At 48.2% G+C, this 16,806-nt stretch overlaps 1 protein-coding gene across 16 annotated transcripts in view; it reads left to right on the top strand.

Annotated features, from left to right (window-relative positions):
* Window positions 1-16,806, top strand: part of LOC114022685 — a 118,889-nt gene that overhangs the window by 30,473 nt on the left and 71,610 nt on the right. For 15 of the 16 annotated variants that reach the window (XR_006291642.1, XR_006291641.1, XR_006291643.1 and 12 more), the window contains exons 11-13: window positions 8,476-8,649; window positions 12,123-12,296; window positions 15,771-15,944. Coding sequence is in view for 12 of the 16 variants with exons in the window: in XM_043548976.1 (XP_043404911.1) it covers window positions 8,476-8,649; window positions 12,123-12,296; window positions 15,771-15,944 (522 nt within the window). In the remaining 4 variants the exon portion in view is untranslated. The remainder of the gene's footprint in view (window positions 1-8,475; window positions 8,650-12,122; window positions 12,297-15,770; window positions 15,945-16,806) is intronic. The other variant, XM_043548982.1, reaches the window with a different exon arrangement.

The following is a 16,806-nucleotide window of genomic DNA, read 5'->3' as shown; positions in this document are numbered from 1 at the left end:
CATTTAGCTGTGGTCTCTGCGACTACCTATTCACTCTCTGCTATTATGAAAATACATGGGGATATTAGTGAAAACTGGAGCTTCTTTGTGGCCTTCTGGGCAAACTGATTCAAGAAAGCATGCAAATCAGAGTGGCCACATTGAAGGTAGCAGACGAAGAAAAGCAAGGTTTCAGAGTAACAGCCGTGTTAGTCTGTATTCGCAAAAAGACAAGGAGTACTTGTGGCACCTTAGAGACTAACCAATTTATTTGAGCATAAGCTTTCGTGAGCTACAGCTCACTTCATCGGATGCATACTGTGGAAAGTGTAGAAGATCTTTTATACACACAAAGCATGAAAAAATACCTCCCCCCACCCCACTCTCCTGCTGGTAATAGCTTATCTAAAGTGATCACTCTCCTTACAATGTGTATGATAATCAAGTTGGGCCATTTCCAGCACAAATCCAGGTTTTCTCACCCCCCCCCCCCCACACACAAACCCACTCTCCTGCTGGTAATAGCTTATCTAAAGTGACTACTCTCCTTACAATTTGTATGATAATCAAGGTGGGCCATTTCCAGCACAAATCCAGGGTTTAACAAGAACGTATGGGGGGGGGGGGTAGGAAAAAACAAGGGGAAATAGGTTACCTTGCATAATGACTTAGCCACTCCCAGTCTCTATTCAAGCCTAAGTTAATTGTATCCAATTTGAAAATGAATTCCAATTCAACAGTTTCTCGCTGGAGTCTGGATTTGAAGTTTTTTTGTTGTAATATTGCAACTTTCATGTCTGTAATCGTGTGACCAGAGAGATTGAAGTGTTCTCCAACTGGTTTATGAATGTTATAATTCTTGACATCTGATTTGTGTCCATTTATTCTTTTACGTAGAGACTGTCCAGTTTGACCAATGTAAATGGCAGAGGGGCATTGCTGGCACATGATGGCATATATCACATTGGTGGATGTGCAGGTGAACGAGCCTCTGATAGTGTGGCTGATGTTATTAGGCCCTCTGATAGTGTTCCCTGAATAGATATGTGGGCACAGTTGGCAACGGGCTTTGTTGCAAGGATAGGTTCCTGGGTTAGTGGTTCTGTTGTGTGGTATGTGGTTGCTGGTGAGTATTTGCTTCAGGTTGGGGGGCTGTCTGTAGGCAAGGACTGGCCTGTCTCCCAAGATTTGTGAGAGTGTTGGCTCATCCTTCAGGATAGGTTGTAGATCCTTAATAATGCGTTGGAGGGGTTTTAGTTGGGGGCTGAAGGTGATGGCTAGTGGCGTTCTGTTATTTTCTTTGTTAGGCCTGTCCTGTAGTAGGTGACTTCTGGGAACTCTTCTGGCTCTATCAATCTGTTTCTTCACTTCCGCAGGTGGGTATTGTAGTTGTAAGAATGCTTGATAGAGATCTTGTAGGTGTTTGTCTCTGTCTGAGGGGTTGGAGCAAATGCGGTTGTATCGCAGAGCTTGGCTGTAGACGATGGATCGTGTGGTGTGGTCAGGGTGAAAGCTGGAGGCATTGGCACCCTGACAGCAGGATTGTCTGGCTATGTAGACTCCCTCCTCAGGCCCTACGCTACCAGCACTCCCAGCTACCTTCGAGACACCACTGACTTCCTGAGGAAACTACAATCCATCGGTGATCTTCCTGATAACACCATCCTGGCCACTATGGATGTAGAAGCCCTCTACACCAACATTCCACACAAAGATGGACTACAAGCCATCAAGAAGACTATCCCCGATAATGTCACGGCTATCCTGGTAGCTGAACTTTGTGACTTTGTCCTTACCCATAACTATTTTACATTTGGGGACAATGTATACCTTCAGATCAGCGGCACTGCTATGGGTACCCGCATGGCCCCCCCGTATGCCAACATTTTTATGGCTGACTTAGAAGAACGCTTCCTCAGCTCTCGTCCCCTAATGCCCCTACTCTTCTTACGCTATATTGATGACATCTTCATCATCTGGACCCATGGAAAAGAAGCCCTTGAGGAATTCCACCATGATTTCAACAATTTCCATCCCACCATCAACCTCAGCCTGGTCCAGTCCACACAAGAGATCCACTTCCTGGACACTACGGTGCTAATAAACGATGGTCACATAAACACCACCCTATACCGGAAACCTACTGACTGCTATTCCTACCTACATGCCTCCAGCTTTCACCCTGACCACACCACACGATCCATCGTCTACAGCCAAGCTCTGCGATACAACCGCATTTGCTCCAACCCCTCAGACAGAGACAAACACCTACAAGATCTCTATCAAGCATTCTTACAACTACAATACCCACCTGCGGAAGTGAAGAAACAGATTGATAGAGCCAGAAGAGTTCCCAGAAGTCACCTACTACAGGACAGGCCTAACAAAGAAAATAACAGAACGCCACTAGCCATCACCTTCAGCCCCCAACTAAAACCCCTCCAACGCATTATTAAGGATCTACAACCTATCCTGAAGGATGAGCCAACACTCTCACAAATCTTGGGAGACAGGCCAGTCCTTGCCTACAGACAGCCCCCCAACCTGAAGCAAATACTCACCAGCAACCACATACCACACAACAGAACCACTAACCCAGGAACCTATCCTTGCAACAAAGCCCGTTGCCAACTGTGCCCACATATCTATTCAGGGAACACTATCAGAGGGCCTAATAACATCAGCCACACTATCAGAGGCTCGTTCACCTGCACATCCACCAATGTGATATATGCCATCATGTGCCAGCAATGCCCCTCTGCCATTTACATTGGTCAAACTGGACAGTCTCTACGTAAAAGAATAAATGGACACAAATCAGATGTCAAGAATTATAACATTCATAAACCAGTTGGAGAACACTTCAATCTCTCTGGTCACGCGATTACAGACATGAAAGTTGCAATATTACAACAAAAAAACTTCAAATCCAGACTCCAGCGAGAAACTGTTGAATTGGAATTCATTTTCAAATTGGATACAATTAACTTAGGCTTGAACAGAGACTGGGAGTGGCTAAGTCATTATGCAAGGTAACCTATTTCCCCTTGTTTTTTCCTACCCCCCCCCCCCGACGTTCTTGTTAAACCCTGGATTTGTGCTGGAAATGGCCCACCTTGATTATCATACACATTGTAAGGAGAGTGATCACTTTAGATAAGCTGTTACCAGTAGGAGAGTGGGGTGGGGGGAGGTATTTTTTCATGCTTTGTGTGTATAAAAGATCTTCTACACTTTCCACAGTATGCATCCGATGAAGTGAGCTGTAGCTGACGAAAGCTTATGCTCAAATAAATTGGTTAGTCTCTAAGGTGCCACAAGTACTCCTTTTCTTTTTTTGAAGAAAAGCAAGGTGCAACTACAGTCCTAGAAGATTTAGAAAAAAAACCCCAAAACTTTGTATTTCAAAGAAATGTAATATATGAGTGGTATATTCTCAACACATCTGATCTAAGGGAAAGAAACTGTGGCCCAATATGCAACCAGACCGCACTAATTAGCTTCAATCGCACAAATTTGGCACACTTGCACATGAACTTGTTAGAGATCATAAAGATTTAGGCACAAAAGGCAATGAAACCAGAGTGCATATGTTATGACAATCAGATGGAATTTAACCATGCTATTTGATATATGCCATAAGAGCAACCAAGCAAAGAAACCGTTACAAAAATGGAAATCGTTAACAATATAAAAGGCATACAACATATACAAGATAGACACAAACACAGACAAAAACAAAGAGAGCATTGGTTTGCAAAGAAGGACAAGCAATACATGCACTGTTGGAGAAACAGTTAAAAAGGCAAATGTCCAGCTTAGGTGCCATAGTGCTTACTGCCATAAAATAAATCATTGTGCAAAAGTATTCAAACAGCAACAGAATGACAGCTTTCCAATTTAGTTTTTCTCATACCACCTGCAGCATTTGAGCTGAAGAGAGGGAAGTGGAGAAGCATGATTTGCACAACTAAACCTTCAGGAAACACTAAGTCAAACAGATCAGACATTCATATATCAAATTTTGAAGTACTTCAGGGAGAGGAAAGTGACCAGTCAGCATGGATTCACCCAGGACAAGTCATGCCTGACTAACCTACTTGCCTTCTATGTTGAGATAACTGTCTCTGTGGATGAGGGGAAAGCAGTGGACATGTTATTCCTTGACTTTAGCAAAGCTTTTGATATGGTCTCCCACAGTATTCTTGCCAGCAAGTTCAAGAAGGATGGGCTGGATGAATGGACTAGAAGGTGGATAGAAAGCTGGCTAGATCATTGGGCTCAACGGGTAGTGATCAATGATTCCATGTCTAGTTGGCAGCCGGTATCAAGTGGAGTGCCCCAAGGGTCAGTCCTGGGGCTGGTTTTGTTCAATATCTTGATTAATGATCTGGACGATGGTGTGGATTGGACCCTCAGCAAGATTGCAGATGACACTAAACTGGGAGGAGTGGTAGATACGCTGGAGGGTAGGGATAGGATACAGAGGGAGCTAGACAAATTAGAGGATTGGGCCAAAAGAAAGCTGATGAGGTTCAACAAGGAAAAGTGCAGAGTCCTGCACTTCGGACGGAAGATTCCTATGCACCACTACAGATTAGGGACCGAGTGGCTAGGCAGCAGTTCTGCAGAAAAGGATCTAGGGGTTACAGTGGATGAGAAGCTGGATAGAAGTCAACAGTGTGCCCTTGTTGCCAAGAAAGCTAACAGCATTTTGGGCTGTATAAGTAGGAATATTCCCAGCAGATCGAGGGACGTGATCGTTCCCCTCTATTCGACACTGGTGAGGCCTCATCTGGAGTAGTGCGTCCAGTTTTGGGCCCCACGCTACAAGAAGGATGTGGAAAAATTGGAAAGAGTCCAGCGGAGGGCAATAAAAATGATTAGGGGGCTGGAGCACATGACTTATGAGGAGAGGCTGAGGTAACTGGGATTATTTAGTTTGCAGAAGAGAAGAATGAGGGGGGATTTGATAGCTGCTTTCAACAACCTGAAAGGGGGTTCCAAAGAGGATGGATCTAGACTGTTCTCAGTGATAACCGATGACAGAACAAGGGGTAATGGTCTCAAGCTGCAGTGGGGGAGGTTTAGGTTGGATATAAGGAAAAACTTTTTCACTAGGAGGGTGGTGAAGCACTGAAATGGGTTACCTAGGGAGGTGGTGGAACCTCCTTCCTTAGAGGTTTTTAAGGTCAGGCTTGACAAAGCCCTCCTGGGATGACTTAGTTGGCGATTGGTCCTCCTTTGAGCAGGGGGTTGGACTAGATGACCTCCTGAGGTCCCTTCCAACCCTGATATTCTATGATTCTATGATTGTAACACAAAATAAAGCACCCAAAGTGGAAGAACACTGTCGTTGCCTAGGAATTTCAGATTTTGAAGTCCATTGAATGAAATTCCGTTACAGGAAGAAAAATGTTATGGGAGTTGTATATTAGAAGTAGTAGTTACATATCTTTGTGTGTGTTCACCCTGCCACCAGAGAGGCAGGAAACCGTATTCACCAATAATGCCTCTTGCTGCACCAGCACAATGTGCATATGTAACCCACATGCCTAATAGGGAGATATCTTTTTAGGAGACCCATTGAGGGTCGGGTAGGAGTGGGTTGTGTCTGGGTCATTGTTGCTAGGCTGATTAAGCCCTCACATCCAGAAGCTTCTGGAATTGGGTATGGTAGTTTGGGGTCTGCTCCAGTAGGTTCCCTGTTGCTGAGGTCAGACTCCATGAGGGGGAGCGGTCAGGGCAGCTGCTTTGCAAAGGGCCATGTGCCCCGGGTGAGCTGGGAGACGTTGAGTCCAGGAGCAGGAAGCAGGCTGGTGTCCCTAACCCTGGAGCTTTTTGCAGCAGTTTAGTGATAATGTTACCCTCCAACAGGGAAGCCCTGGCAGTGCTAATTATAGTCAGGGGGAAATTGGGAGGGAAAAATAATGTCTTCGATTTTAATCACGTGCTTTGAATGTGGTTTTGATTTTAGCCAAACTGTTCTAGTTAAATTGTCTCGACTAGTTGGAGTCACCAACTTTTCTTTAAATGTAGTGGTGGGGACAGAGCTATTTCTATTTTGCTAGTCTTAGTTTTGTATTTTCTTGTAACAGGATTTTCTTTAAATCTATACACTTAAGCGCCACCCGGCCACAGCCTGCAACCCTGCACCCCAGCCCTGAGCCCCCCCCCAAACCAAACTCCCTCCCCAAGCCCGTATCCTCTCCTGCACCCCAGCCCTGAGCCCCCCCACAACCAAACTCCCTCCCCGAGCCCGTATCCCCTCCTGCACCCCAGCCCTGAGCCCCCCACACAACCAAACTCTCTCCAAGGGTCCCTACCCCCTCCTGCACCCTAACCCCCTGCCTGGCTCAGCCCCGAGCCCTCTTCCACACTGCGAACTCCTCAGCCCCAGCTCAGAGCCCGCTCCCCCTGCCCCATCTCAGTGAAAGTGAGTGAGCGAGGGCGAGGCCTCAGGGAAGGGGCAGAGGCAGGGGCAGGGCAAGGGTGTTTGGGTTTTTCGGATTAGACAGTTGGCAACCCTACAGAACAGGCCCTTCACAATTAACACCCCTCCCAAGCTCCCCTCAGCCAATTGACCCCCCAAATTCTCCCCTCTCCAATTGATCCCTCCTACCAAGCTCCTCCCTCCCCTCATCCCTGGCCCCATCCTGAATTTCCCCCTCTCTAGCCCCCGAGGAGCCCCTTGAGTTCAACCCCTCCCCCCTGCTCCCCTGGCGGTCAGTTATGTCGGTTTAACTGTCACCTCAGGGACATTCTGAGCTCCCCTCCCCCCAAGGGGCCACCTGGGCCCTCGTTAGCATAAGGGGATGGGGACTTATTTGCATAGAGGAGGCTGGAGCAGCCAATCAGGAGCTGGCCTGGGTAATGGGGGGCTATATAGGGCTCCCCAGGGCTTGCAGATCCCTGTGCTGGGAGCCTTGGCTGCAGGGTCCCAGGCAGTGGCAGGGGGAGGCTGCCCCAGGCAGATGCTGCGGGCTCAGGGGCAGTGGGAGACTGCGGTTCCCAGAGCGGGCTGCATGGAGAGGGCAGGAGCTGGGGTCTCTGGGGATGGGAGCTGGGAGTACAGAAGCAGAGCTGGGCCCTCATTGGCACTGGAGCCCCCATGTCAGTCACAGCTGTGTCCCTCTCCCTTCTTGTGTTGTCTTTCCATTGATTTCACTGGGCTGTGGGTCAGTCCCTCAGCCATTCTGTGAGGTGCCTAATTCCATGTTCCTTATAATACAGCGGCAACCTTCTTTCCTCATTGCTCTCCCAACAGCATCATAGGGGTTCGGTCCAACTGATTAATTTTGCATGAACCACACACTGATCACTGCGATTTACTGTGAGGAAAATTTTGTTTACCCCACTCCCAATTTCACAAGTACAGAAGGCACTCAGAGACCACAGGCAAGAACAGGCTATAAATGAGGAGATTCCAACAGGCAGGGGAACTGGTATACATGCACTATGCAGTGTGGGGCTGATAAGCCAGTCTGTTTCCCACCAGAGGGCCAAAAGTATTTCTGATACATCTAAACTATAACCATGAGCAGTGATTTCAGCAGAGGAAGGGTCTGCATGAATTCCAGATGAAGATTCCCACAAGCCAGTGGAGGGAAAATGTTGTTTTAGACTCACCAGACTGTATAGATTTGGTGATCAAAGAATCTGAGACTTAGGTGAACAAAACATAAGCTCTGGGGAACTTTCAGTTTCTTCTCACCATATTTCTGAGGGAATGAACTGTTCAGATTTTAATTTGTTTTCTTTATTTCTATGAATGTATAACTGTGAAGGTAATGTCTGAGAATTATAAAATAGAATCATAGAATATCAGGATTGGAAGGGACCTCAGGAGGTCATCTAGTCCAACCCCTGGCCGGGATGCTTTCATTGAGGATTAGTCCTGCTTTGAGCAGGGGGTTGGACTAGATGACCTCCTGAGGTCCCTTCCAACCCTGATATTCTATGATTCTATAACCCCCTGCTCAGAGCAGGATCAATCCTCAACTAAATAGCCATGCCATGCTGTAAAAATTAGATTATTATTTGTTTCTTTACATTAGATTTTATAAAGTTATGTAATTAAATTCATTTCTTTAGTTCCTTTTTGGGACTTGAATGTGGGAAGGTTCACCTTGTGCAATCCTTTCCTCAAAATCCTTAGACTGAATGTTGAGTTTCCAGTTACTTTCTATGGGAGTTGTTGTTGTGTTTTTTTTTTTTTTTTTAAGGCACTGGAGACAGAAAATGAAGGGAACTCTAGCCCATGGAAAGGCTACACATACACGCCCGTACAGCTGAGGTCTCTGATTCAGGGCCCCCTTGGGCCTCTATCCAAGTTAGATAATGGTCTGCCACCTCTCTCCACTCTGCAAGCCCTGTTCTGAATGTCATTATAGCACTAAGAGAGAGAGTCCATTTATGGCATCCTTGCGGCAGGTTGCTGGGTGTGCTGTGGAGGAAAGATGAGTGTCTCCTCAGTACTGTTTCTGTCTCATTAAGTCACAGATACACCTGCTGGGCCATTCACCGAGTCTGTGGGGAAGTCAGTCATTGGTGATACATCCAGCGAAGGCTCCCGCAGGTGGAACTCGGATGTCTGTGGGGATGGAGAATGCTACGGTGCAAGTGGCTGGAGCACCAGTAGGAGTGTACCCTCATCTGACCCACGAAAAGGTATTGAGGTGTCCCAACCGAACTCATCCTTCCCATTTCCCCGGCTGGCCGTCCCCTATGCTGCATGAGGCTATGGAGGAGGATAGGTCCCCTCCACTGGCCCACCCAGAACACAGGGCTGCAGCGTATTGTCCTCTGCCAATGAGACTCGTCTTGGTGCCTTTACTGAGGGAGAGGCCTGTCTCTTGGAGAGTCATCGGGACGTTTGGGAGATGCTATCCCCTCTCTAACCTGAAAGCAGCTCATGCTTAGTTGGCTAGCAGCATGGGGGCAAGGTGACCCGGCTACTGGGCCTGTTCCTACTTGTAATGTTACTTCAAAGTTAATGTGTGCTCTTGTTTTGACATAACTTGATCTTCTCTGGTTGCACTGGTGAGGAGAAGTGTATATAGAATAGGGTCAGGAATATTTTGTTTTGTCTCTAGTGCTTTCTGTAAAGCATGCTGGTATCGGAGGGGACTTAGACTCATAGCATATCAGGGTTGGAAGGGACCTCAGGAGGTCATCTAGTCCAACCCCCTGCTCAAAGGAGGACCAGTCGCCAATTAAGTCATCCCAGGCAGGGCTTTGTCAAGCCTGACCTTAAAAACCTCTAAGGAAGGTGTGAGGTTTCCCTCCCCCCTCTGAACTTTGGGGTACAGATGTGGGGACCCGCATGAAAGACCCCCTACGCTTATTTCTACCAGCTTAGGTTAAAACTTCCCCAAGGCACAAATCCCTTCTTGTCCTTGGATGGTATTCTGCCACCCCCAAGGGATTTAGACAAAGATTTAGGGAAAGGACCACTTGGAGTTCCTATTGCCTGCCAAAATATCCTCACCAATTGGTACAGGGGAGCACAGACCAACCCCCTGAGTCTTTAGGACACTGAAAATCAAGCGGGTTCTTAAAAGAAGGATTTTATTTTAAAAAAGTAAAAGAATCACCTCTGTAAAATCAGGATGGAAGGTAATTTTACAGGGAAACAAACAGATTTAAGCACAGAGAATTCCCCTCTAGGCTTAGTTTCAAAGTTACAAAAAAGAGGAATAAACCTCCCTCCAGCATAGGGAAAATGTACAAGCTAAAACAAAAGATAACCTGATGCATTTTTTAGCTTTACTTACGAACCGAGATGCTTATTTCTGCTTGTCTGTAAGAGATGCTTTTTTTTTCTGCCTGGTCCCTCTCTGGCTCCAGCGAGAGCACACAAACAAAGAGCACAAACAAAGCCTTCCTCCCCCGAACCCCCACCCCCACCCCCAGATTTGAAAGTATCTTCCTTCCCCATTGGTCCTTCTGGTTCGGTGCCAAGTAGGTTACATGAGCTTCTTAACCCCTTACAGGTAACCTCTGTCCAGGAGGGATTTTATATTACTGCATACATAAAGGTTGTTACCCTTCCCTGTATATTTATAACAGAAGGAGATTCCGCCGTCTCCCTAGGCAACGCATTCCAGTGCTTCACCACCCTCCTAGTGAAAAAGTTTTTCCTAATATCCAACCTAAACCTCCCCCACTGCAACTTGAGGCCATTACTCCTTGTTCTGTCGTCTGGTACCACTGAGAACAGTCTAGATCCATCCTCTTTGGAACCCCCTTTCAGGTTGTTGAAAGCAGCTATCAAATCCCCCCTCATTCTTCTCTTCCGCAGAGTGAACAATCCCAGTTCCCTCAGCCCCTCCTCATAAGTCATGTGCTTCAGCCCCCTAATCATTTTTGTTGCCCTCCGCTGGACTCTTTCCAATTTTTCCACATCCTTCTTATGGTGTGGGGCCCGGAACTGGACACAGTACTCCAGATGAGGCCTCACCTATGTCGAATAGAGGGGAACGATAACGTCCCTCAATCTGCTGGCAGTGCCCCTTCTTATACCGCCCAAAATGCCGTTAGCTTTCTTGGCAACAAGGGCACACTGTTGACTTCTATCCAGCTTCTCGTCCACTGTAACCCCTAGGTCCTTTTCTGCAGAATGGCTGCCTAGCCATTCGGTACCTAGTGCATGGGATTCTTCCGTCCTAAGTGCAGGACTCTGCACTTGTCCTTGTTGAACCTCATCGGATTTCTTTTGGCCCAATCCTCTAATTTGTCTAGCTCCCTCTGTACCCTATCCCTACCCTCCAGCGTATCTACCACTCCTCCCCGTTTAGTGTCATCGGCAAACTTGCTGAGGGTGCAGTCCACGCCATCCTCCAGATCATGAATGAAGATACGGAACTAAACCGGCCCCAGGACCGACCCTTGGGGCACTCCACTTGATACCGGCTGCCAACTAGACATGGAGCCATCGATCACTACCCGTTGAGCCCGACGATCTAGCCAGCTTTCTATCCACCTTCTAGTCCATTCATCCAGCCCATCCTTCTTGAACTTGCTGGCAAGAATACTGTGGGAGACCGTATCAAAAGCTTTGCTAAAGTCAAGAAATAACTGCTTTCCCCTCCTCCACAGAGCCCGTTATCTCGTCATAGAAGGCAGTTAGGTTAGTCAGGCATGAATTGCCCTTGGTGAATCCACGCTGACTGTTCGTGATCACTTTCCTCTCCTTTAAGTGCTTCAGAATTGATTCCTTGAGGACCTGCTCCATGATTTTTCCAGGGACTGAGGTGAGGCCGACTGACCTGTAGTTCCCCGGATCCTCCTCCTTCCCTTTTTGAAAGATGGGCACTACATTAGCCTTTGTCCAGTCATCCGGGACCTCCCCCGATCGCCATGAGTTTTCAAAGATAATGGCCAATGGCTCTGCAGTCACATCCGCCAACTCCTTTAGTACCCTCGGATGCAGTGCGTCCGGCCCCATGGACTTGTGCTCGTCCAGCTTTCCTAAATAGTCCTGAACCACTTCCTTCTCCACAGAGGGCTGGTCACCTCCTCCCCATACTGTGCTGCCCAGTGCAGTAGTCAGGGAGCTGACCTTGTTCGTGAAGACAGAGGCAAAAAAGCATTGAGTACATGAGCTTTTTCCACATCACCTGTCACTAGGTTGCCTCCGTCACTCAGACTTGCAAGCGCTCAACCTGGGCTCCCCACTAGATGGAAGATGTTACAGCTATGGGGTAGCTGTCCCTTTGACTCCTCTTCAGTCTCTCTTGAGTACACCGTCTCCAGGGCAGACCCTGTCCTTTCACTCCCCCCAGGGTGGAATCCCAAAATTCTCCCATTCACAGACCAGGTCCGTGGGCTGCCACACCTCTCTTTGCCAACCATGATTTCTCAGCAGGTCCAGCTGGAGACGGGAAATGAAGGGAACTCTAACCCATGGAAAGGCTACACATACACGCCCGTACAGCTGAGGTCTCTGATTCAGGGCCCCCTTGGGCCTCTATCCAAGTTAGATAATGGTCTGCCACCTCTCTCCACTCTGCAAGCCCTGTTCTGAATGTCATTATAGCACTAAGAGAGAGAGTCCATTTATGGCGTCCTTGCGGCAGGTTGCTGGGTGTGCTGTGGAGGAAAGATGAGTGTCTCCTCAGTACTGTTTCTGTCTCATTAAGCCATAGATACACCTGCTGGGCCATTCACCGAGTCTGTGGGGAAGTCAGTCATTGGTGATACATCCAGCGAAGGCTCCCGCAGGTGGAACTCGGATGTCTGTGGGGATGGAGAATGCTACGGTGCAAGTGGCTGGAGCACCAGTAGGAGTGTACCCTCATCTGACCCACGAAAAGGTATTGAGGTGTCCCAACCGAACTCATCCTTCCCATTTCCCCGGCTGGCCGTCCCCTATGCTGCATGAGGCTATGGAGGAGGATAGGTCCCCTCCACTGGCCCACCCAGAACACAGGGCTGCAGCGTATTGTCCTCTGCCAATGAGACTCGTCTTGGTGCCTTTACTGAGGGAGAGGCCTGTCTCTTGGAGAGTCATCGGGACGTTTGGGAGATGCTATCCCCTCTCTAACCTGAAAGCAGCTCATGCTTAGTTGGCTAGCAGCATGGGGGCAAGGTGACCCGGCTACTGGGCCTGTTCCTACTTGTAATGTTACTTCAAAGTTAATGTGTGCTCTTGTTTTGACATAACTTGATCTTCTCTGGTTGCACTGGTGAGGAGAAGTGTATATAGAATAGGGTCAGGAATATTTTGTTTTGTCTCTAGTGCTTTCTGTAAAGCATGCTGGTATCGGAGGGGACTTAGACTCATAGCATATCAGGGTTGGAAGGGACCTCAGGAGGTCATCTAGTCCAACCCCCTGCTCAAAGGAGGACCAGTCGCCAATTAAGTCATCCCAGGCAGGGCTTTGTCAAGCCTGACCTTAAAAACCTCTAAGGAAGGTGTGAGGTTTCCCTCCCCCCTCTGAACTTTGGGGTACAGATGTGGGGACCCGCATGAAAGACCCCCTACGCTTATTTCTACCAGCTTAGGTTAAAACTTCCCCAAGGCACAAATCCCTTCTTGTCCTTGGATGGTATTCTGCCACCCCCAAGGGATTTAGACAAAGATTTAGGGAAAGGACCACTTGGAGTTCCTATTGCCTGCCAAAATATCCTCACCAATTGGTACAGGGGAGCACAGACCAACCCCCTGAGTCTTTAGGACACTGAAAATCAAGCGGGTTCTTAAAAGAAGGATTTTATTTTAAAAAAGTAAAAGAATCACCTCTGTAAAATCAGGATGGAAGGTAATTTTACAGGGAAACAAACAGATTTAAGCACAGAGAATTCCCCTCTAGGCTTAGTTTCAAAGTTACAAAAAAGAGGAATAAACCTCCCTCCAGCATAGGGAAAATGTACAAGCTAAAACAAAAGATAACCTGATGCATTTTTTAGCTTTACTTACGAACCGAGATGCTTATTTCTGCTTGTCTGTAAGAGATGCTTTTTTTTTTCTGCCTGGTCCCTCTCTGGCTCCAGCGAGAGCACACAAACAAAGAGCACAAACAAAGCCTTCCTCCCCCGAACCCCCACCCCCACCCCCAGATTTGAAAGTATCTTCCTTCCCCATTGGTCCTTCTGGTTCGGTGCCAAGTAGGTTACATGAGCTTCTTAACCCCTTACAGGTAACCTCTGTCCAGGAGGGATTTTATATTACTGCATACATAAAGGTTGTTACCCTTCCCTGTATATTTATAACAGAAGGAGATTCCGCCGTCTCCCTAGGCAACGCATTCCAGTGCTTCACCACCCTCCTAGTGAAAAAGTTTTTCCTAATATCCAACCTAAACCTCCCCCACTGCAACTTGAGGCCATTACTCCTTGTTCTGTCGTCTGGTACCACTGAGAACAGTCTAGATCCATCCTCTTTGGAACCCCCTTTCAGGTTGTTGAAAGCAGCTATCAAATCCCCCCTCATTCTTCTCTTCCGCAGAGTGAACAATCCCAGTTCCCTCAGCCCCTCCTCATAAGTCATGTGCTTCAGCCCCCTAATCATTTTTGTTGCCCTCCGCTGGACTCTTTCCAATTTTTCCACATCCTTCTTATGGTGTGGGGCCCGGAACTGGACACAGTACTCCAGATGAGGCCTCACCTATGTCGAATAGAGGGGAACGATAACGTCCCTCAATCTGCTGGCAGTGCCCCTTCTTATACCGCCCAAAATGCCGTTAGCTTTCTTGGCAACAAGGGCACACTGTTGACTTCTATCCAGCTTCTCGTCCACTGTAACCCCTAGGTCCTTTTCTGCAGAATGGCTGCCTAGCCATTCGGTACCTAGTGCATGGGATTCTTCCGTCCTAAGTGCAGGACTCTGCACTTGTCCTTGTTGAACCTCATCGGATTTCTTTTGGCCCAATCCTCTAATTTGTCTAGCTCCCTCTGTACCCTATCCCTACCCTCCAGCGTATCTACCACTCCTCCCCGTTTAGTGTCATCGGCAAACTTGCTGAGGGTGCAGTCCACGCCATCCTCCAGATCATGAATGAAGATACGGAACTAAACCGGCCCCAGGACCGACCCTTGGGGCACTCCACTTGATACCGGCTGCCAACTAGACATGGAGCCATCGATCACTACCCGTTGAGCCCGACGATCTAGCCAGCTTTCTATCCACCTTCTAGTCCATTCATCCAGCCCATCCTTCTTGAACTTGCTGGCAAGAATACTGTGGGAGACCGTATCAAAAGCTTTGCTAAAGTCAAGAAATAACTGCTTTCCCCTCCTCCACAGAGCCCGTTATCTCGTCATAGAAGGCAGTTAGGTTAGTCAGGCATGAATTGCCCTTGGTGAATCCACGCTGACTGTTCGTGATCACTTTCCTCTCCTTTAAGTGCTTCAGAATTGATTCCTTGAGGACCTGCTCCATGATTTTTCCAGGGACTGAGGTGAGGCCGACTGACCTGTAGTTCCCCGGATCCTCCTCCTTCCCTTTTTGAAAGATGGGCACTACATTAGCCTTTGTCCAGTCATCCGGGACCTCCCCCGATCGCCATGAGTTTTCAAAGATAATGGCCAATGGCTCTGCAGTCACATCCGCCAACTCCTTTAGTACCCTCGGATGCAGTGCGTCCGGCCCCATGGACTTGTGCTCGTCCAGCTTTCCTAAATAGTCCTGAACCACTTCCTTCTCCACAGAGGGCTGGTCACCTCCTCCCCATACTGTGCTGCCCAGTGCAGTAGTCAGGGAGCTGACCTTGTTCGTGAAGACAGAGGCAAAAAAGCATTGAGTACATGAGCTTTTTCCACATCACCTGTCACTAGGTTGCCTCCGTCACTCAGACTTGCAAGCGCTCAACCTGGGCTCCCCACTAGATGGAAGATGTTACAGCTATGGGGTAGCTGTCCCTTTGACTCCTCTTCAGTCTCTCTTGAGTACACCGTCTCCAGGGCAGACCCTGTCCTTTCACTCCCCCCAGGGTGGAATCCCAACATTCTCCCATTCACAGACCAGGTCCGTGGGCTGCCACACCTCTCTTTGCCAACCATGATTTCTCAGCAGGTCCAGCTGGAGACGGGAAATGAAGGGAACTCTAACCCATGGAAAGGCTACACATACACGCCCGTACAGCTGAGGTCTCTGATTCAGGGCCCCCTTGGGCCTCTATCCAAGTTAGATAATGGTCTGCCACCTCTCTCCACTCTGCAAGCCCTGTTCTGAATGTCATTATAGCACTAAGAGAGAGAGTCCATTTATGGTGTCCTTGCGGCAGGTTGCTGGGTGTGCTGTGGAGGAAAGATGAGTGTCTCCTCAGTACTGTTTCTGTCTCATTAAGCCATAGATACACCTGCTGGGCCATTCACCGAGTCTGTGGGGAAGTCAGTCATTGGTGATACATCCAGCGAAGGCTCCCGCAGGTGGAACTCGGATGTCTGTGGGGATGGAGAATGCTACGGTGCAAGTGGCTGGAGCACCAGTAGGAGTGTACCCTCATCTGACCCACGAAAAGGTATTGAGGTGTCCCAACCGAACTCATCCTTCCCATTTCCCCGGCTGGCCGTCCCCTATGCTGCATGAGGCTATGGAGGAGGATAGGTCCCCTCCACTGGCCCACCCAGAACACAGGGCTGCAGCGTATTGTCCTCTGCCAATGAGACTCGTCTTGGTGCCTTTACTGAGGGAGAGGCCTGTCTCTTGGAGAGTCATCGGGACGTTTGGGAGATGCTATCCCCTCTCTAACCTGAAAGCAGCTCATGCTTAGTTGGCTAGCAGCATGGGGGCAAGGTGACCCGGCTACTGGGCCTGTTCCTACTTGTAATGTTACTTCAAAGTTAATGTGTGCTCTTGTTTTGACATAACTTGATCTTCTCTGGTTGCACTGGTGAGGAGAAGTGTATATAGAATAGGGTCAGGAATATTTTGTTTTGTCTCTAGTGCTTTCTGTAAAGCATGCTGGTCTCTGAGAGGAGTTGCAAGTGCTCACGCTGGGCCCTAATCATTGTTGTTGCCCTTTTCTGAATCTTTTCCAATTCTGATATTATTTTTTTTAATATGGAGTGACCACATCTGCACAAGATGAAGTTCCACATCAGGAGAGAACCGAGACCTTTCAGGGTTATTTTATTTTCCTTTTTAAAACCAGAGCGAGAGACCATCCCAGAATCATCGCTAGCCTTGTGGTTGTGGCATTTGTGTGGAAGGTGGGGTCCCAATTTAGGAAGAGAAGGGAGTTGAACGTGGGTGTGGCTGGTCATGCCTGCTTCTCTGTCTTCTCGTGCAAATGGCTCTAACAGCTCCGGTTTGTAATCACTGAGGTGTAGTGTATTTGTTTTATTTCAGCCACCGCCCTTTACCGTCCTGGCAGCAACTCT

This window comes from Chelonia mydas, chromosome 6 (genome assembly GCF_015237465.2).
Source record: "Chelonia mydas isolate rCheMyd1 chromosome 6, rCheMyd1.pri.v2, whole genome shotgun sequence".
In the NCBI taxonomy this organism is placed as follows: domain Eukaryota; kingdom Metazoa; phylum Chordata; order Testudines; family Cheloniidae; genus Chelonia; species Chelonia mydas.
Note: the sequence above shows the minus strand (reverse complement) of the source record. Positions and strands in the feature narration are given on the sequence as shown.